This window comes from Carcharodon carcharias, chromosome 6 (assembly GCF_017639515.1).
Source record: "Carcharodon carcharias isolate sCarCar2 chromosome 6, sCarCar2.pri, whole genome shotgun sequence".
NCBI lineage: Eukaryota > Metazoa > Chordata > Chondrichthyes > Lamniformes > Lamnidae > Carcharodon > Carcharodon carcharias.
In genome coordinates this window covers 54,737,071-54,758,279 of record NC_054472.1, presented here as the reverse complement: position 1 = coordinate 54,758,279, position 21,209 = coordinate 54,737,071, and the positions used below count along the sequence as shown (strand labels likewise).

At 41.5% G+C, this 21,209-nt stretch overlaps 1 protein-coding gene across 2 annotated transcripts in view; it reads right to left on the bottom strand.

Moving 5' to 3' along the window:
• vps41 (VPS41 subunit of HOPS complex) overlaps positions 1-21,209 on the bottom strand; it is a 255,020-nt gene that overhangs the window by 103,496 nt on the left and 130,315 nt on the right. For both annotated transcript variants that reach the window (XM_041189684.1, XM_041189685.1), the window contains exons 6-7: positions 17,924-17,986; positions 7,867-7,932 (exon numbers count right to left, since the gene is read on the bottom strand). In XM_041189684.1, the coding sequence (XP_041045618.1) occupies positions 7,867-7,932; positions 17,924-17,986 (129 nt within the window). The remainder of the gene's footprint in view (positions 1-7,866; positions 7,933-17,923; positions 17,987-21,209) is intronic.

Here is a 21,209-nt window from a genome sequence, read left to right as displayed (position 1 = left end):
AATAAGCAAGGTGTAGTTGTCAACTCAATGTCAAGATTAGATTAAATAATGTTGCCAATTCCTGCAGCCTTCACAAAGTATGGCTTCATTAAACTACTACAGTAAATACTCTCCCTAAATTCAGAAAAACTGCAGAAGTACCTTGTTTTCCAGTCTTTTAGGCTGTGAGAAAAGTCTTTTATCAATTGATCCTGCATAACACAAAGGCAATACTGAGGCTTCCTCAACTCTCAGGTAATTCTATCAGCTTTCCTAATATAGCACTTGCATTATAGTGCACTTTTAACGTTGTGAGTGCACCAAGACATTTCAGGGAGGTGGAAAGAAAGAAAGATTGGGAGAGCTAGTCATTGGGGAGGCTTTTAAAAGTGTGTGCTGCAGAATGCTGAGCCAAGCCAGATGAAAGACTTGTGACTGAAGTACGGAGTGAATGTCCAAAAGAAGCCAGGGTTGGAAGTGTAGAAGCACGCACTTTTTCTGAAGCGGGTCCCTGACGTAGGGAATATTTGCAAAATTGAGAGAATTTTGAATTCTGTGGAGAAGTCAACAGAGGGTAGCATGGAGAGGATAGTAACCATATGAAAACAAAATGAAAAACTTGCATTTATATAGAGCCTTTTACAAGCACCAGATGTCCCAAAGTGCTTTACAGCTAATTAAGTACATTTTGAAGCGCAGTCACTGTTGTAATGTTGGAAACACAGCAGCCAAATTGTACACATCAAGTTCTCACAAACAGAATCCGATAATGACCAGATACATGTTTTTCTTGTGATGTTGATTGAGGAATAAATATTGCCAGGACATCATGGATGACTTCACTGCTCTTCTTCAAAACAGTACCATGGGATCTTTTATATCCACCTGAACAGACAGATGGAGCCTCTGTTTAACATTTCACCTGTTACAATTCCCATGGAGGTCGATAACTTATAAAAAGAAATTCAAGCTTCCAGTTAACAGCTGAGTGGGTGACCCAACAAGATTTCACATTTAAGACATTTACTGCAACAGAATAAAAGCACTATTGACTAAACACTATTTTTGTTGACAGCTTATACTTAAAATTACAGCATAGGACTTTGAAAACAATTGGAAAAAACAAACACCATCAGGTATACATTACACTGTTCTTTAAATAAACATTCAACTCTCCCAGAATCAGTGGTCACTTCTAACCCTGGAACTATCCTTCTTGGTGAGAATGTTCCTGGTGATCCTCCCTCTAGCGCAAGATAGGTGAATCTTCCAACCTTGTTTTAACTCCTGACAGATTTTCAATCCAAGCACAAGCTTCCACCTGCATTGTGGCGTGGTGAACCATAGAGACTTTTGGTCTCTTGTTGCTCTCTCTCTCTCTTGGATCTGGGAAGACTAACCCACCTGTGATATTCAGTGGTATTTCAGGAAAGCCGGTAACCCGATATCACAATAATTTTGTCTATACCGTTGCCATTTCAAAGCTCAACATGAATCACATGGTTCTCTTACCCAGGTAGAGATGCTGGTGAACAATCCTTGACATTCCAACTCTATCTTGGAAATAAATGGGCAGTTTACAACTTGACATCCTCAACACTTTTGAGACTTCGGAGACTCTCAGTATATTCACTGTGAACACACAGGCTAATGCCATTGTCTCCAAGTGTAAATGCCTTGCACCTTTTCCCCAGGTAAAAAAAATCTGGTTCCCCTCTAATCTCTAACAATCAAGCCACCCATGCTTGCTGTCAGATAGACTTCAGAATGGGTCATATGACCTCCTTCATTTTACCTTAAAGACACAGTCCCAAAACATAACAATCTTATGCACCTCATAATTGTAACACATCTGAAAGTCAGCACCTCCAACAACACAACACTCCCTCAGTATTGCACTGGAGTGTCAACTTAGAGTTTTGGGCTCAAGCCCTGGGCTGGGGTGGGACTTGAATCCAGAACCTTGCGACTCAGAGCTGAGGGTGCTACCGACTAAGCCACGGCTGACACAAATGTGGCGATGAAATTCTGCACGAGTTGATGTTTATAGGTGGAACTTAGGAAGCCTGTCAGAACACTTGTGAATGTTTGGGGTCAACAAAAAGGATTTTTTATTGTAGAATATGAGAGAGAAGGTTGGAGAAAGTTAATGCTAAAGAAAAATAAAACTTGCACTTGTATTACACCTTCCATGGCCTCAACATCTCGATGCACTTTACAGGTAATATTACTAGTCAAATTAATCTTCCTTACAAGACAGGTCAATTTTTTGTCTATTTGGGTGTTTCTTAAATTAGTTGAGTCTTTAAGCAGTATGCAATGTTATAGCAGCACTCTAACATTCAGGAATCTTCCATGATTCAGTGCTAAAGTACCTAGAAATGATTGTGAGACTGAAAAAACTTGAAAAACTAAAAACATTGTGCACTTTTCTAATGATTTTTTGAAAGTTTTCATGTAGAAACGGCTTGCATTTATATGGTGCCTTTCACAACTTCAGAATGGCTCCAAGATCTTTGCCACATTTGAAGTATAGTCACTATATGAAACCCCTTCGACCCAACCTAACCTCGACCACCCGACTAACCTTGACCCAACCCAACTAACCTCTGAGCACCTGACTACCCCCCAATCTGACCTGACCACCAGCTTGACAAACCACCGAACTGACCCGGCTAACTGCCAACCCAATCTGACGACACTCCACGTCTAGACCCATCCACCCACCTAACCCATCCCTGACCTGATCCGACTAAACCCCTGCCTGACCCAAATAACCTCCAGACACGACCTGACCAACCCCTCCAACCATCACCCTGATCCAACTAACTACTCACCCACACTACTTATTCACATTCAAAGAACAGAAATGTAAAAATTTACCATAAGGCAGCCAGTGCCGTAAAAAGGGGGCTTGTCCTGTCTTCCCCTGACTCTACTCCACTCTGACGGAGTTCCACGAGGGATATTGTGCTACGCATTTCCTTGACAGCTGGGATTGTAGGTTTCCCAGAAGAAATGCGCAGCAGCACTGAATCAGGGAAATCTTCAAGCACAGCTGAAATCAGCTCAGCTTTGCCGCTGCTTGGAAGATTCAGACCAACATTTTAAATAACTTGCAATGGAACAGCTTACTTACAAAAACTCAACTCTATATTCCAAAAACAGAAGGCTATTCTTGAATACAGCATGTAAGGATGTTCATGTTTTTCTTTTAGTGAGCCACACATTAGGTTTAAATCTCTGTTCCCCTTAAAATACCAGATAAAACCAAGAGAACTGATGGAAGAAGAATTGAGACTATTGAAGCTTCATGTGCTCTCAGAAAATAGGCATGATAATTAATCTACAGATGGGTCAGTCACTAAAAATGAATTAATGAATAAGCCTGGAGTGCATTACACTAGATTTATTTATAGCTAAACATTCATTTTATATGTTAGAAAAATATAAACATAAGAACACAACAAGATGTATTACATGTCTGGGCTCATTCCACTAGTACCCCAAATTTTGTAGCTTAACTGCTTATGGAACATATCAAATAAGGAGTTGCCCTGGGAGTCCTCAACATCGACTCTGGGCCTCATGAAGTCTCATGGCACCAGGTCAAACATGGGCAAGGAAACCTCCTGCTGATTACCACGTACCGCCCTCCCTCAGCTGATGAATCAATACTCCTCCTTGTTGAACATCACTTGGAAGAGCACTGAGGGTGGCAAGGGCACAGAACGTTCTCTGGGTGGGGGACTTCAATGTGGCTCAGTAGCACCACTACTGGCCAGGCCCTAAAGGACATAGCTGCTAGACTGGGTCTGTGGCAGGTGGTGAGGAACCAAGAGAGAAAAACATACTTGACCTCATCCTTACCGGCCTGCCTGCCGCAGATGCATCTATCCATGACAGTATCGGGACGAGTGACCACCGCACAGTCATTGTGGAGATGAAGTCCCACCTTCACATTGAGGATACCCTCCATCATGTTGTGTGGCACTATCATCATGCTAAATGGGATATATTTCAAACAGATCTAGCAACTCAAGACTGGGCATCCATGAGGCGCTGTGGGTCATCAGCAGCAGCAGCAGCAGAACTGCAATCTGTAACCTCATGGCCCGGCATATCCCCCACTCTACCATTACCATCAAACCAGGAGATCAACCCTGGTTCAATGAACAGTGCAGGAGGGCATGTCAGGAGCAGCACCAGGCATACCTAAGAATGAGGTGTCAAGCTGGTGAAGCTATAAAATAGGACTACGTGTGCCAAGCAGCATAAGCAGCAAGTGATAGGCAGAGCTAAGTAATCCCATAACCAACGGATCAGATCTAAGCTCTACAGTCCAGCCACATCCAGTCGTGAATGGTGGTGGACAATTAACAACACACTGGAGGAGGTGGCTCCACAAATATCCCCATCCTCAATGATGAAGGAGCCCAGCACATCAGTGCATAAGATAAGGCTGAAGCATTCGCAACAATCTTCAGCCAGAACGGCCGAACGGATGATCCATTTGGTCTCCTCCGGAGGTCCCCAGCATCACAGGTGCCAGTCTTCAGCCAATTCGATTCACTCCATGTGATATCAAGAAATGGCTGAAGGCACTGGATGCTGCAAAGGCTATGGGCCCTGACAACATTCTGGCTATAGTACTGAAGACTTATGTTCCAGAACTTGCCGTGCCCCTAGCAAAGCTGTTCCAGTACAGCTACAACACTGGCATCTACCTGGCTTTGTGGAAAATTGCCCAGGTATACCCTACACAAAAAGCAGGACAAATCCAACCCAGCCAATCAGTCTACTCTCCATCATCAGTAAAGTAATGGAAGGGGTCATCAACACTTGCTTAGCAATAATCTGTTCATTGATGCCCAGTTTGGGTTCCGCCGGGGCCACGCAGCTCCTGACCTTGTTATAGCCTTGGTTCAAACATGAACAAAAGAGCTGAACTCCCGAGGTATGGTGAGAGTGACTGCCCTTGACACCAAGGCAGCATTTGACAGAATGTGGCATCAAGGAGCCCTAGCAAAACTGGAGTCAATGGGAATCAGGGAGAAAACTTTCTGCTGATTGGAGTCATACCTAGCATAAAGGAAGATGGTAGTGGTTAAAAGCAAAATACCGCGGATGCTTGAAATCTGAAACAAAAACAAAAGTAGCTGGAAAAACTCAGCAGGTCTGACAGCATCTGCGGAGAGGAATACAGTGAATGTTTCGAGTCCGTATGACTCTTCATCAGAACTCTTCTGATGAAGAGTCATACGGACTCAAAACGTTAATTGTATTCCTCTCCGCAGATGCTGTCAGGCCTGGTGGTTGTGGTTGTTGGAGGTCAGTCATCTCAGCTCCAGGATGGTGTCCTAGGCCCATCTTCAGCTGCTTCATCAATGACCTTCCTTTCATCATAAGGTCAAAAGGGGGGATGCTCGCTGATGATTTCACAATGTTCAACACCATTCACGACTCCTCAGATACTGAAGTAGTCCATGTCCAAATGCAGCAAGACCTAAACAATATCCTGGCTTGGGCTGACAAGTGACAAGTAACATTCGCACCACACGAGTGTCAGGCAATGACCATCTTCAACAAGAGAGAATCCAATCATTGCCCCTTGATGTTCAATGACATTACCATCACTGAATCCCCCACTATCAACATCCTGGGGGTTACCATTGACCAGAAACTGAACTGGACTAGCCATATAAACACTGTGGCTTCAAGAGCAGGTCAGAGGCTAAGAATTGTGTGATGAGTAACTCACCTCCTAATTCCCCAAAGCCTGTCCACCATCTAAAAGACACAAGTCAGGAGTGCGATGGAATCCTCCCCACTTGCCTGGATGAGTGAAGCTCATACAACGCCGAAGCTGGATATCGTCCTGGACAAAGCATCATCGCTTGATTGGCACCACATCCACAAACATTCACTCCCTTCACCACCGACGCACAGTAGCAGCAGTGTGTACCATCTACAAGATGCAGCGCAGGAACTCACCAAGGCTCCGAGACAGCACCTTCGAACTCACAACCACTACTACCTAGAAGGACAAGGGCAGCAGATAGCTGGGAACACCACCACCTGACAGTTCCCCTCCAAGTCACTCACCATCCTGACTTGGAACTATATCGCTGTTCCTTCACTGGGTCAAGATCCTGGAATTCCCTAACTAACAGCACTGTGGGAGTACCTACACCACATGGACTGCAGGGTTCAAGAAGGCAGCTCACCACCACCTTCTCAAGGGCAACTAGGGATGGGCAATAAACACTGGCCCAGCCAGCGAAGCCTACATCCTGTGAATTAATTTTTAAAAATGTAATTACTTCTACAAATCTCTTCTCCATCTTCATTGTATAAAGATCCAAATCTGGTTCAGTAAGAGGTTAATAAATCCCAGAATGTTCCCATATCTTCTTTAATATGCTCTTCTATATTTTAACCAAGCACGCTTATGAATTTACAACAGAAAACTGACCATGTCCATACATAAAATAGAAAGTGCTGATGTAAACCTGTCACATTCTAACTACACCATCCTGTCAGTGGAGATGCTGCAGGGTCCTCACGAGTAGGAAGGTTTTCTTACAGCTTAAACAGTTCTTATTGTCAGTTCCATTATAAACTGGGAGATAAGAAGCTAGAATAGAAATATATCAACAGGTGGACAACATATGATCTTAAAATAGGGTTAAAATTACATCTTCATGCCCTGGTTCAATTATTCCCTGTCCTCCACTACCTTTTACTCGATTGCTTTCCCAGCTCATGCATGTCCCAGACCCCTTGTAGAGGACACTGCACTATGTCGGCTCTCAATTACTGCAAATCTCAGTGCACATAAAACCCTGCTGCCTGTGCCCTGTCATGTCAAATCTTCCCTGTCCATATCACCATCCTCCATGACCTACATTAGCTCCTAGTCCCTCTAATGCCTCAAATTTAAAATCCTCAGCCCTGTGTTTAAATCTTATTATGCTCTCACCTCTCCCGATCTCTGCAATCTCCATATAACAAACTCCCATTGCCCCTGAACCCTCCATTTTTGGGACCCTGTCACCTTTTCAGCCTCCTCCTTTGTCCAACCATGTCCAATCTGATAGCCATGCATTCAGCCGCCAAAAGTCGTTCCACTCTCTTATTTCCTCCCCAAGCCCTTCAGTTTCTCCATCTCCCTCATCTCTTTAAAGACACTCAATAAAATGCACTCTTTGATCAGGCTTAAGTTCAACTTTATGATAAAAACAAAAAACTGTGGATGCTGGAAATCCAAAACAAAAATAGAATTACCTGGAAAAACTCAGCAGGTCTGGCAGCATCGGCGGAGAAGAAAAGAGTTGACGTTTCGAGTCCTCATGACCCTTCTGTTCTGTTGAAGGGTCATGAGGACTCGAAACGTCAACTCTTTTCTTCTCCGCCGATGCTGCCAGACCTGCTGAGTTTTTCCAGGTAATTCTGTTTTTGTTTTGGTCAACTTTCCTAATCTTCCCTTCTTTGGCACTGTATCCATTTTTCCTTACACCCTAAACATCTTGCATACTGTTTCTATTAAATGCAGAATGGGAAAGGCAAATTGCTGTTGGTTCACTCCTGTCAGACTAAACGAAGAATTACTAATTCTGCAAACTTACTTTCTTTGATAAACTTTCAACTAAGCAGAACGGAGATCTTAATGAACTACAACAGTCGATACCTTATGGTATTATTTTATCTGTTTATTCGTGCAAAACTGTATAAATTCGTGCGCTGTATAAGTGCCAATTGTTACTATTGTGGACTAAGTAACAATGGGTGCACTTTAAAATGCTTGTTAAATTAAGTAGACAAAGAAATGATATTCAGTGGTCCTGGCAAAATTTGTAGCATTCAGACATAGATCAACATGCTTACCTTGTTTGCCCCTGTGATGAACTGCTTACTGCTGGATCTGCCAAACTGTGGGTGAAGAGCCACTACCTAAAATAAAAATGAAAACAAAAATCAAACTGAGAATGGTGAATGGCATTTTTGCTGCATACTTTTGGTTCTTGGGATATGGGTGTCACTGGCAAGACCAAGAATTACTTCCTGTTCCTAGCTACTGTTAGGGAATAGAGATAGTTTAAGTTAAGTTATATTTGTGGATGTTAGGAATGGGTTTTAGCTTTAATGTTTAAGTCAGAATGTTTTTCTATGTTTGTTGAGGTCAATTTGAGTTTTAGTTTCACTTTAAAAGGCACTTACATTTCTAATGAGTATTTTACAACTGTAAGCTAAGTTAAACAAACAAGAGTAGAAAAAAACCAGTCCTGTTGCCTAGAAACAGGGGTCCAGAGAGGCAGGTCCCTTCCACAGACACACAAGAAAAACAGTGGTTTGATTTTGGAAGCTGTTTGAGTTCAGCTGGTTTTGAAAGTAGCTTCTTGGACAGACTGGAGCAACAGGGACAGGTAGCCAGTCCCAAGCTAAAGAAAAGACCCCAAAATCCAGGGGAGTGGAACAGGAGGAAGTCCCAAGCAGGCCTTCTAGTCAAAGGATGGACAGGAACTTGGAAAAGGTCCTGTTAAGTGAAGTTAAGAGTGAGGGGCAGAGAAAAAGTGCTCAAAGCTTCAGACTAAAAGAGAAAAGCTGCAGCAAGCAGATTTAAACGAGAACAGCTTGCAAGAGGCCAGAACGTCCAAAGAGACAACTGAAGGTCTGTAACTCTTTGCTATGGGCATGTGAAGCAGTGGTACTGTTGACGGCTGAGTCGGTGAGCGAGAGTGTGTGGAAGACAGCTTGAATGCAGTCATCCAGGGAAGAGGAATATTGGAAGGAGATTTTGAAACCCTGGAAGTGAACCCTTGCAGAAGGCGTTGAGAGGAAGTATCGGTTTGGGAGAAGATTCCAAGGTGAGGTCTTGGAGGGTGGAGATTGGAAACCCTCATGTGAAGGGTGGAGTGCAGTGAGACCAGTTGGCTCGTGGTGTAAAAAGCATCTGGGGAGGGGGGGGGGTGCAGTTCAGGAGAGATGCATAGCATCTGGCGGAGGTGGCATCTGTCACTTGGTTTCAGAGCGTGGTGTGTCTGACCACAGGATGCCTACTGTTTTACATAGACTGTGTATTTACTGTGAACATTGAAGTATAAGATAGCTTTTGTAAGTTGTGTTATCCTTACAAATCAGTATATATCTGTAAAGGTACAGTTGTGGGTGAAGGAGTATTGTAATATAGTTCATCTTTTCTTGTTAAATAAACGTTTTATACTTTTGTTAAAAGTTCATTAGCTGACTCCGGTGACTCTGTTCAGTAGCCCCTCTCCACATATCTAAACACACAAATAAAAGTTAGGATCTAGCAAGTTGGGTTCCACCCTGGGATCAGGTTTGTCCAGTGGTATCCTCAGCTGGGGATCATTACACTACCTCCAGAAATTGGGGGCAGCAGATCCATGTGAAGAAGGTAAGCCCACAGTGCTTTGGAGGTAGGGAGTTTAGGAGATGTATAAGGAATGGCTCATCCTTAGCCTGACAACAATTGTCTGCAATTAGTTGACTGCCCCCTCTGGTATTTCCAATATTCCTCTAAATTCCTCTATACATACCCCGTGCATTGGAGTTAACTAACTGCAATTATATCAGTAAATACTACTTTGCCTGACTACATCCAATTGGGAACATCAGGATCAATGTACATTTGCAATTCCTACCATGTGTACACAATGCTCATGGTTTTAACTCCCAAGTTTGCTTTGACCCAGGTGAACATATATTTCTTTCCACAAATTTTGAATGGGGGCTGGTTAAGAAAAACAGTAAAAATGCAAATGGCACTTGAGGCTCATTTGTACATGTCATTGATAAGTCATTCCCCCGCATTACATACTTCCCTCAGCTATCATATTTTCTGGCAATGCATGTGCTGTCAAAGTAGGCTGGTATTGTTCCTAAGTCCATGCAACAAGCAAGCAGGTAGTGAAACAATTTTAATTTACTTATGTGACCAATTACTGCTGCATGAGATATGTATATGAGCAGGAGAACTGGTGTTTACAGAATTTTCTGGAATTAATCACTGATGTACAACCTTTTTCTGTTACTACACAGTGGTTACAAATGAGTTCTGCTTCAATAGATTTTCAGCTTTTTACAAGATTGAAAATCGATAAAACTCTTACTAGCCTCAGGGGTACAGCAATGAATGGCAGAATGTGGGTTCCTTTCAAGAAATTCCCAACATAGGGATTTCCTAACCTCAACACCATTGATCCACATGTACATTACCAAGGAAGGCAGGAAAAGTGGGAGAATTTAACCAATTTGTGGCATTTCAATTTAGCTGGTTAACAGATGGTGCTTACTGTATGTGGCAGCAAGAAATGTGAATGAATGAGAAACTCAACAGACATTTTAGTGACAGCATTTATCCACCCAAATCTCACACTACCTATGCTTCTTTTTAAAAGCCAAGTCATTACAAGTATTAATGATTAACTAATTATTTTTTTGTTTAGAAGAGCTGAATGGCATAGTGTGTTGTCACAATGCCTTTTCAACAGAAATGTGGGTTTGAATTCAGCTGAACTTGTGGCACAGCATGATCATATCCCAATCCAACGGTCTGTATTTCATCAGTCTCAGTGCAGAGATAAGAACATTGTATGGGACTGGTAATAATTTAGTGGCACATGAATGCATAAGTGGGGAGAGTGCCACATTGTCAGGGGTGGCATCCCATGGGTGAGTTAACCCAGAGCATGTATGCCTGACCAAGCAGACATTAAAAAAAATCTCATGAGACTAATTTATAAAAAAAGGGAACTTTTCCAGAATCTTGACCAGCATTTGTTCCTCAACCAACATGACTGAAAGCAGATTATCCAGTTGTTACTCTCATTTCTGACTGTGGAATCCTGCTCTGCATATAGCTGCTCACTTAGTTTACAAAATAACTGTGACTATACTTCAAAAGTAATTAATTGAAGCACTTTGAAATTGTTTCAAGAGATAGAATGAGACTATATATATATCCATATATATATATATATATATATATATATATATATATATATATACACACACACACACATATACACACACACACCCAAGCCTTTTGCTTTTCTAATTGGCAATTAAATTCAATGTAAAATTTCTATTGGGTATGATGGAAAAAATATTACACTGATGCAAGAGGCACTTTTCAGAGGCTGGTACAAGAGCACATTTTTGAGACAGACTAAAGGGTGCTTTCTGGTAAGGTCACTTTTGCTGTGGCTTCAGCTGTGTATTAATACAGAAGTGGCAGTGCATCTCTGGAATCAGGTTCTGATTTAATTTTGCAGTGCACTACAAATGGTGAGAGGATCCACTGGGACATAATTGCATCCTGCTTGGATTTGGTATCATGTGCAGTACAAATCCAGTACAACGTAAAGCTGGATCCACTTCATACCCTGGCAACTTTACGAATTCACAGCACACTCTTATTTTCAATTCTTTGAAAAGTAGGCATGTCTGCTTTTTCAAAACAGAACATCTTAAACGGGACTCTTGGACCAGATAGAAACACAGGTAGGTAACAATATGTGATTCACAGCCATGGGAAGTGCTAATATAACACTAGCCTTACTAGCTGTGCTTCACATTATACAGTTATTGATTTCAAGAGCATTGGGCCAGCACAACCACAGTCTTAATTTGCATCTAATTCATGATCTACTTGGCCTGGTGGGACTTGATATGGTCACTAAAATAAATATAGTGAATTTTACAACCTCAAGGCATCCCACAACCAATTACTATTTTTGAAGTGTAATCACTGTTGGAATGTCAGTAACAACTTGGACACTGCAAGGTCCCAGAAACATCAGGAAATAATGGTCAGGTAACGTATTTTTATTACTGCTGGTTGAGGGAAAAACTGGCCAAGGTATTGGAAAGGGCATTCCCTACTCTTCAACAGTCCACTTGAGCACAAATCGAGGAGAGACTTAGTACAATACTTAGCAAGTGCTGCACTGTTGGATGTGCAGTATTCCAGCTTAATTATTAAACAGAGGCCCCATCTGTCCTCCAAGTCAATAAAGAAGTTTCCAAAGAGCAGCGGGACCATTCTGCAGTGTCCTGGAAAAAAATTCCCCTCTCAACCAACATAATTTAAAAAAAAATTCTCTCATCATTTATCTCACTGCTTTTTGTGGGGCACTGCTGTGTACAAATCGGTTGCCATGTTTCAGAATTACTGCATTAGCAGTGAAGTGCTCAGTGATGGTCTAAGGTTGTGAAAGGCCCAATATAAAACGTGAGTTCTTTCTTTATCACTGAGCTGAACAATGGGAGTGAATTGCACTGTCATAGATTAACATCTCCCTTGGGTTGAGCAACTCCTCAAAGTCAGTTTTCCCCTATAAGGTCACCTTTTAAGAGAGTAATTAAAAACAAAAACAGAGTTGGTAAACTAAAGTCTTTGTAGTACTTTGATTTTTAAAAGGCAGCAAATGACAGAAAGAATTCTGTCCCCTTGCTAAATTTTGGTTCTAATAGTAATTTTGAAGTGCTGAGGTCACCAACTCTTGTAACAGAAATAGCCATCTGTAGTTGTAATGCTTAACTTTTGTGAGAATTCAACAGGAAAACTCTTAAATATTGGTAAAACCATCAATCACTTCAAAAAGAGTGATGCAAGGCAGAGAAATACCTTCATGCTGAGTTAGTTGTGAATCAATTTTAGATTTTGTAATTACCAAGAAAATTCTGAATGCAGTCAATCACCTTGACAATGCAATGAAAAACTCCCACCATGAAAAGGAATGGTCTCAATGGTAGGGGAGGATCATGATTTCCAACTTGGTATCAGTTCACCACAAGATTAAAGAGTTCATTTTGCAAGACTGCCTAGCCTGTATGGAGCCACTCTAGGTGCAAGCTCAGGTCCGAGATAGAGCTTATATAGTCCTGATTCTTCAACTTGCAGTCATTCTTAGCAAGATTGCGTGCTTCCTGTGGAATTGTGCCACGTTATCCCATGTGATTATCGAGAAAAGAATGAACTGACCAAGTTACTCAGATACGCAGCAATTAACCAAAAATATAGATGTTGTTAATGGTGATCCATAAGAATTATTTTGATAAACCAAGAGAAGAACTGATAAGGGAAATCACTGGGTGCATCTGGCTCACTCTTCCACAGAAACATATAATTTCTCCTACCCCAGCAGCCAATTGCTAAAATGACGGAGTTTTTGCCACGTGACCCTCGCCAGTTGTCAGTCCAGGGAGTGATCAGCGTGATTTGGTATGAGGCATGAGTTGGCTAAGAGAGATTGGGGAGCTTCATTAAAAGGCATAATAGTGGATAGGCACAGTGGAATTATTGCTGAACTAGTAATCCAGAGACCCAGAGTAATGCTCTGGGGGCCCAGGTTCGAATCCTGCCCTGGCAGATGGTGGAATTTGAATTCCATAAAAATCTGGAATTAAAAGTCTAATGATGACCAAGAAATGTTTGCCGATTGTTGTAAAAACCCATCTGGTTCACTAATGCCCCTTAGGGAAGGAAATCTGCTTTCCTTACCTGGTCTGGCCCACATGCTATCACCTTGACATGCAGTGTGGTTGACTCTTAAATGCCCTCTGAACAATAAATGCTGGCCTAACCAGTGACACCCACATCCAATGAATAAAAAAAAGGCAATGGCTAATATTTAAGAAACTAATGTACACATCGCAACAGTTATATATTCCTTCCAGGCGCAAAAATACAACAGGAAAAGTGGCCTGCCCATGGCTAACAAAAGAAATTAAGGATATTAGATCCAAATAGGAGTCATATAAACTTGCTAGAAAAAGTAGAAGGCCTGAGGATTGGGAACAGTTTAGAATTCAGCAAAGGAGGACCAAGAGATTGATTAAGAAGGTAAGATTCGGTAGGAGGGTAAACGTGCAAGGAACATAAAAGAGGACTGTAAAACCTTCTATAAGTACATAAGAAAAAAAAGATTGAAGATGACAAATGTAGGTCCCTTACAATCCAAAACGGGGGAATTTATAATAGAGAACAAGGAAATGGCAGTGCAATTAAGCAACTACTTTAGTTCTGTCTTCACGGAGAAAGATATAAATAACTTCCCAGAAATGCTAGGGAATCGAGGGTCTAGTGAAAAGGAGGAATTGAAGGAAAATAGTACTACTGAAAAATTGCTGAAGAAGTTAATGGGACTGAAAGCCGATAAATCCCCAGGGCCTGATAATCTACATCCCAGGGTGCTAAAGGAGGTGGCTATGGTAATAGTGGATGTTTCAGTTGGCATCTTCCAAATTCTGTAGATTCTGGAACAGTCCCAGCAGATTGGAGAGAAAAACAGGGAATTACAGACCAGTTAGCCTAACCTCAGTGGTAGGGAAAATGCTAGACTCTATTATAAAGGACGTGATAACAGGACACTTATATATCAAAGGGATTAGACAAAGTCAACATGGATTTATGAAAGGGAAATCATGTTTGACAAACCTACTGGAGTTTGTTTAAGGACGTAACTAGCAGAATAGATAAGGGAGAACCAGTGGATGTAGTGTATTTGGATTTTCCGAAAGCTTTTGATAAAGTCCCACATAAGAGGTTAGCGTGCAAAATTAAAACTCATGGGATTGGGGATAATATATTGCCATGAATTGAGAATTGGTTAGCAGACAGGAAACAGGGTAGGAATAAATAGGTCTTTTTTGGAATAGCAGGGGTGCCGCAGCGATCAATGCTTGTGCCCCAGGTATTCACAGTATATATCAATGGTTTGGATGAGGGAACTAAATGCAATATTTCCAAGTTTTCTGATTACACAAAACGGGGTGGGAATGTGAGTGGTGACAAGAATGTTAAGAGGCTTCAATGCGATTTAGACATTTTGAGTGAGTGGGCAAATACATGGCAGATGCATTATAACGTGGATAAGTGTGAAGTTATCCACTTTGGTAGGAAAAACAGAATGGCAGCATATTATTTAAATGGTGATAAATTGGGAAATGCTGAGGTACAAAAGAACTTGGGTGTCCTTGTACATCAACCACTGAAAGCAAGCATGCAAGTGCGGCAAGCTGTTAAGAAGGCAAATGGTCTTTGGGCCTTCATTGCAAGAGGACTTGAGTACAGGAGCAAGGATGTCTTACCTGCAGTTAGACAGGGCCTTGGTGAGACCACACCTGGAGTAATGTGTGCAGTTTTGGTCTCCTTACCTAAGAAAGGATATACTTGCCATAGAGGGAGTACAGCAAAGGTTCACCAGACTGATTCCTGGGATGCAGGGTTGTCGTATGAGGAGAGATTGGGCTGATTAGGCCTGTATTCACTGGAGTTTAGAAGAATTAGAGGGGGTCTCATTGAAACATATAAAATTCTGACAGGGCTGGACAGACTGGATGCAGGGATGATGTTGCCTCTGGCTGGGAGCTCTAGAACAAGGGGTCACAATCTCAGGATACAGGATAGGTCAGTTAGGACTGAGAGGACTTCTTCACTCAGAGGGTAGTGAACCTGTGGAATTCTCTACCACAAAGGGCCAAGCCACTGAATATATTTAAGAAGGAAATAGAAAGGTTGCCAGACTCTAAAAGTGTCAAGGGGTATAAGGAGAGAGTGGGAGTATGGCGTCGATTTAGAGGATCAGCCATGATCATAATAAATGGCAGAGCAGGCTCGAAGGGCTGAATGACCTACTCCTGCTTCTATTTTCTATGTTTCTGTGATCATATTTCATAAATATCATACTCACAAAGGATAAAGATGACAGACAGCAGAAGAGAAGAGTAGTTAAGACCATTTGAATTTAAATCCAGGAACAGACTGAAGGAATGGCATTTATTTAATTTGAAGCAAAGGTTGCTAAGAGTGATACAATTTAATAAGAGATGGAAGGAATGAATCACAGATGAGTGAATCTGAGATACCAGAGATATCCTACAGACCAAGTACAAAAGCAAAATCGTAAAGAAAGGAAATTAGGAAAAGTATCAAGTATTAAGTTTTCTGAGACTAGTTGAAGCAGTTTATAATTGTCACCTCCTGTGCATGCATAGGGTCCACTATCACTGAATTTAATAAAAGTAGGCAAATTGAGGGTTAGGAATTGGTTTGGATTTTGCATTAAAGTAATGGTGAGGCTAACAATGCTCGCTGTTATTAGGGAGGAAACTGGACAGCAACCACTGCCGTCTGCACACACATGTTTATAACATGAAACTCCTAAGTTGCTATTAGAAATACCCTGCTCCTCCATAGGATGCCTTGCAGCAGTCCTCGCCAATCAACTCAGCTTTAAAAAACATGCAATAACCTGAAGTTGAGGTGCATGCCCACTGTTTTCCTAATATAGATGCCAGAAAGAGTTAAGTCTGGTCCATTCAGGAGTAACTGAATTTCTAATGGCATGATCATTGATAAATATTGCCAAACAACCACTCTAGTCCTGAAAATGTAACTATAAAAGTGTACAGTCACATTCCTCCAGAAGTTAATTAGTGTTGGAGTTTAATTTTTTTTAAACCTTTCCCTTTCATCGCTCTTTCAATCTCATCTGTCTCCCCCAATCTTTAGCTCATTTTCTGCACATGATTTAAATCAAATTTGGACTTCTTCCTTCACATGTGTCTCAGTGAGGATTTTTCAATCTGATTGATTGAAAAGCCTCACTTTTTATCCTTCCCTGCTCACAGACTCCCTTTAGAGGCCACCACAGTGGATCAAATGCTGGATTAGAGCAAGTCTGGGCTCTAAAGCCCACAAAAACTTTGGGAGGGCAGCTGTCAGTGAAGTGAACAAAAAGCATCATTCCTGTGTCGCTGAATGCAAAATTTGATTCTAGTTATCAAGGAACAGGGAAACATTGAGGCCCTGGAAAAGGTGAGGGGCGGCAGTATGAAGCTGATTCATGCTTCCAGGGGACTGAGCTATGAGGAAAAGTTAGAAAAGCTTGGACATTTCACCCTTGAGTAGAGATGAGTGAAAGAGGGCCTTAAAGTTCAGTTAGGTTCTAAGTGAAATAAAAAGGGTTGACCCTAAGACATTATTTCAAGTTAAATTTTATGATTGAACATAGGTACAAACTATTAAAACCAAAGCTTTGGACTGACTTCAGGAAGCTTTTCTGCACACAGTTATCAATATCCAGAAGAATCTCCAGTGAGGGGAATTGGAGGCATTAACTCCAGAATCATTTTGGCTGTAATGGAAGAAATCATAGGGTTCTACAGAAAGGATAAGCTAAATGGAAAAATGGTCTCCAACATCTACCAATAACACTTCTGTGGATCACCAAGAGTTTAATCCATTTATAACTATGGAATTATTTGCCATCAAGTATTTAAAAAGTAGTTTCTCCTGTGTGATTATTTATTATATACTTAGGACAAAAGTCCCTTTCTTCCCCTTGTCATCTCGCTTCCTAAGAGAGGCAACCTGTAGCCAATTCAGGATTTCTGCCAAAAGTGCCTCTCTGACTCATCAAACACAATGATCCCAAAATACTCAAATCTTTAGCGATTACCCAAAGTTTTGTCTCAATTTTATGATAATTACACCAAATTTTTAATGCACCAATGTGATGAAGTGTAAGAGGTCAGCCCTTGCTACCATCTCTGGAATCCTATCCCCAGGTAAACCACCAACTAAGTAAAGAATTCTTCTGCATGTCCAATCACTCTCCCCAACTCCTCAATTTCCATAGATGGTCCCTAGTTCTATACAAATCCATCAACTGTCACAACTTAACAATTTGTACATCGTCTATGATTTCAAATCCCTTTCACGTCGTCAACTCTCCAGCAAAGCCAAATCCAAAGCATGAAGTCTACCTTCATTGCTCAATGTATCTATGCCAGTCAGTACTCATTCTTGTAGCCTTTCCATAACTTCTCTGAAGGCACAATGTCTTTCTTGCTGCTTTAACACAATTATAGACTGTTACACCTAAGAAGTTGTTTTTTTTAAAAAAAAACTTACTTTGATAGGACAGTCAAAGTTTTCATGAAAGCCTTCTCTGGTGTACAGCCCAACCACCTGGACCTGTTAGGTAAAAAAAGCAGCAAAGTCACAAAGGGAATCACATAAGAAGCCAGTACTAAGAAAAATAAAACTACAATCGCCAAAAACATAAAACATAGAAAATGCACAGTTGGTGAATCACCTTTACAGAGAGAAGACAGGTAAATACTTTAGGGTACTATTCTTTGACATGTCTGTTCTGATGATAGATCCAAACAAAATATTATCAAAATTCTCACTTTATGGCTACTAATGGAGCTGCTGTGTATTTCTAGCATTTTCTGTTCTTAATTTGAATCACCAAGGTGCTCTCAGGAATTAGCTGTCACCAGAAGGTCCATCAATACATCTCCTGAATTACTGAACATAGCCCTTTCAATTCTAGACCTTCTTTAAGATGTTTATGTTTTAATCCACCTCTTCAATTCAATTGCAGAAATGAAGAGTCATGTGCTTTGCTATGAATTCTGCCTGACAACAAACCTGTGTGACTCGATTATCATGGTGACTGGGTGGGGGGGAACCCGGGTTGAATGTTGTCGAAATGCTAGGTTTAACACACAAGAGTCAACCGCATTGCAATAGGTTTGGAGTCACATGTAGGCCAGACTGGGTAAGGATGGCAGATTTCCTTCCCTAAAGGGCCATTAATGAACCAGATGGGCTTTTACAATTACAGCAATCACTGTTACTGAGACTAGCTTACTAAATGAATTTAAATTCCATCAGCTGCCATGGTGGAATTTGAACCCTGTCCCCAAAGTATTAGCCTGGTCCTCTCAATTACTAGTCCAGTGACATTGTCATCGTGCCACCGTCTCTCCCCAATTCCTCAATTTGAATAGATGGTCCCTAGTTCTATTCAAATTCATGAAGCTTCACAACCTGTCAATTTGTACATCATCTATGATTTCAAATCCCTTCCAAGTCAATTTCGTTATTGTAGATTTTCTATCTCAGAGACTTTAAACTAGAACGAGGAAAAAGGGCAAGAGACAGAGTGGCAACAACAACTGTGAGCAGCAGGGAAAGGACAGTTCTGTGTTAGCTACCAAGGAGAATGCTGATGGCAACTGGTCCTCAAGTCAAGGAGAGGGAACGGCAAGAATTTAAGAACTTCAAGAGTCATCCTGGCTTGGCCAGGTGAAAGAATCATTGGGGTGAGCCATGCTGCTGGATGTTGGCTCAGGATTTCTCGGAAGACAGAGGGATAGTGTTCGATGGATGCTGGATGGTACAATTGTGTACCCACTGGAAGTGACTTTGGACTGTTTCCTCAAAACACTGCAATTCTGTGGAAAGTGTGCTGTAAAGTATATGTTGCGTGGCATTATTGGGCCCATTAAGACAATAAGGGTTATCTTTTCTGTAGGTTAGAGTATTAGTTGCCTACGAAGTAATATTTAGTTGCTGATGTTAGGCTGTTTGTCACAGTAAACATCTTAAAACTGCGATACCTTAAAATTAGTCCATGGGAATTCAAATCTTCCTTTTAAAGTTATCCGTCTAAGGGGGTCATGACAAGATTAATAAATGGTGGTAGTACTTGAATTTTCCCTCGCTTAATGAATCCCAAAAGCTTGAAGGCTCATCCCCATGTACTTACCTTTCCCCTCCCTCTAACCAATCTCACTTCCTGGGGACGAAAAGATTCATAAGAATATGCAAAATAGGAGCAGGAATAGGCCATTTAACCTCAAGCCTGTTCCACTGTTCAATAAAGTTATGACTGATCCACCAACTTAACTCTACCTTCCTGCATGAATACATGTCCCGAGCTTCCCTTTGTATCTAAAAAAATATATTGTGTCAGTCATGAATATGATCAATGATTGAACTTGCACAGCTCCTTGGGCTGAAGAATTCTTTCAGTGAAGAAATTTCTCCTCATCTCACTTCTATATGGCCGACTCCTTATTCTGAGACTGTGACCCCTAGTTCTAGACTCTAGACAAGTAAAACCCTCCCAGCATCCACCCATCAAGACCCTTAATAATTTGATACATTTCAATGAGATCACTTCTCATTCTTCTAAACTCTAGCGAATATAGGCCTGGCTTACTCAGTAAGGTTATTACTGATTTACCAACTTAACCCCACCTTCCTGCAAAAACCCATGTCCCTAACTTCCCTTTGTATTTAAAAAAATATATCATGTCAGTCATGAATATAGTCAATGATTAAACTTCTCTTCATCCCAGAAATCAGTCTAGACTTAAGATGCTCATAGCCAGTTCAGGATTTGTCAAAATTTCCTCCCTAATCCCTCAAAGGCTAAGTGGCTAATCATCGAGATGCCGCAGTAGACATAGGCCAACAAGCCTAGGTGTCAATGGCCAAATCTTGAAATTGAGTTGGGAAAACTAGGTCCGACTGAGTCTACCACATTGGTCTTACCAGGTTGGCTGAAGGTTCATCAGTTTGACAGGAAAGTATGACCAAATCAAATGAATGCTATCCCTTGCAGCTCTGGAGAACCATTGGTAGTGTTAAGGGACAGGCTGCTGACTGCACTCTGCAATCTGAGCATGGATTGCTAGGACACACAAAAATTGGGAATTGGAATGAAAGAAATTTCCTCGGCTAGGAGCAGAGCTTATCTTTGAATGTCAGCAAGGCTCGGTGATAACAATCTGACCTCTGACTCAGGTGATTGTACATTAAAAGACCTGAACACTTAAATTAGTTTAACCTTTCAATCCACTGCCAACTGCTGCACTGTCTGAGGTGCCAGTTTCCATATAAGACTATCAATCGAGGCCCCGTTTTCCTAGTCAGATGAATATATAAGACTTCCTGCGCTTTTTGATGATGAGCATAATTTTTTTTTTCTGACTTTCCTCCCTTAACTAACACAAACATTTCATTGGACCTTGTATGCAAACTGTTTGCTGTGCTTTCTTTTATTCTTTCACTGGACGTGAGCGTTGTTGGCAAAGCCGGCATTTAATGTTATTCCTAATTGCCCTTGAGAAGGTGAGTCACCATCTTGAACTGCTGCAGTCCATTGGTTGTAGGTACACCTACAGTGCAGTTAGGGAGTTCCAGAATTTTGAACCAGTGACAGTGAAGCAATGACAATATAGTTTTAAGTCATGGTGGTGTGTGGCGAGGGGATCTTGCTGGCAACGGTGTTCCCATGCATCTGCTGCCCTTGTCTTTCAAATTGGTAGAGGTCCTGGGTCTGGAAGGTGCTGTCAAAGGAGGCTTGGTGGCTTGCTGCAGTGCACCTTGTATACGGTGC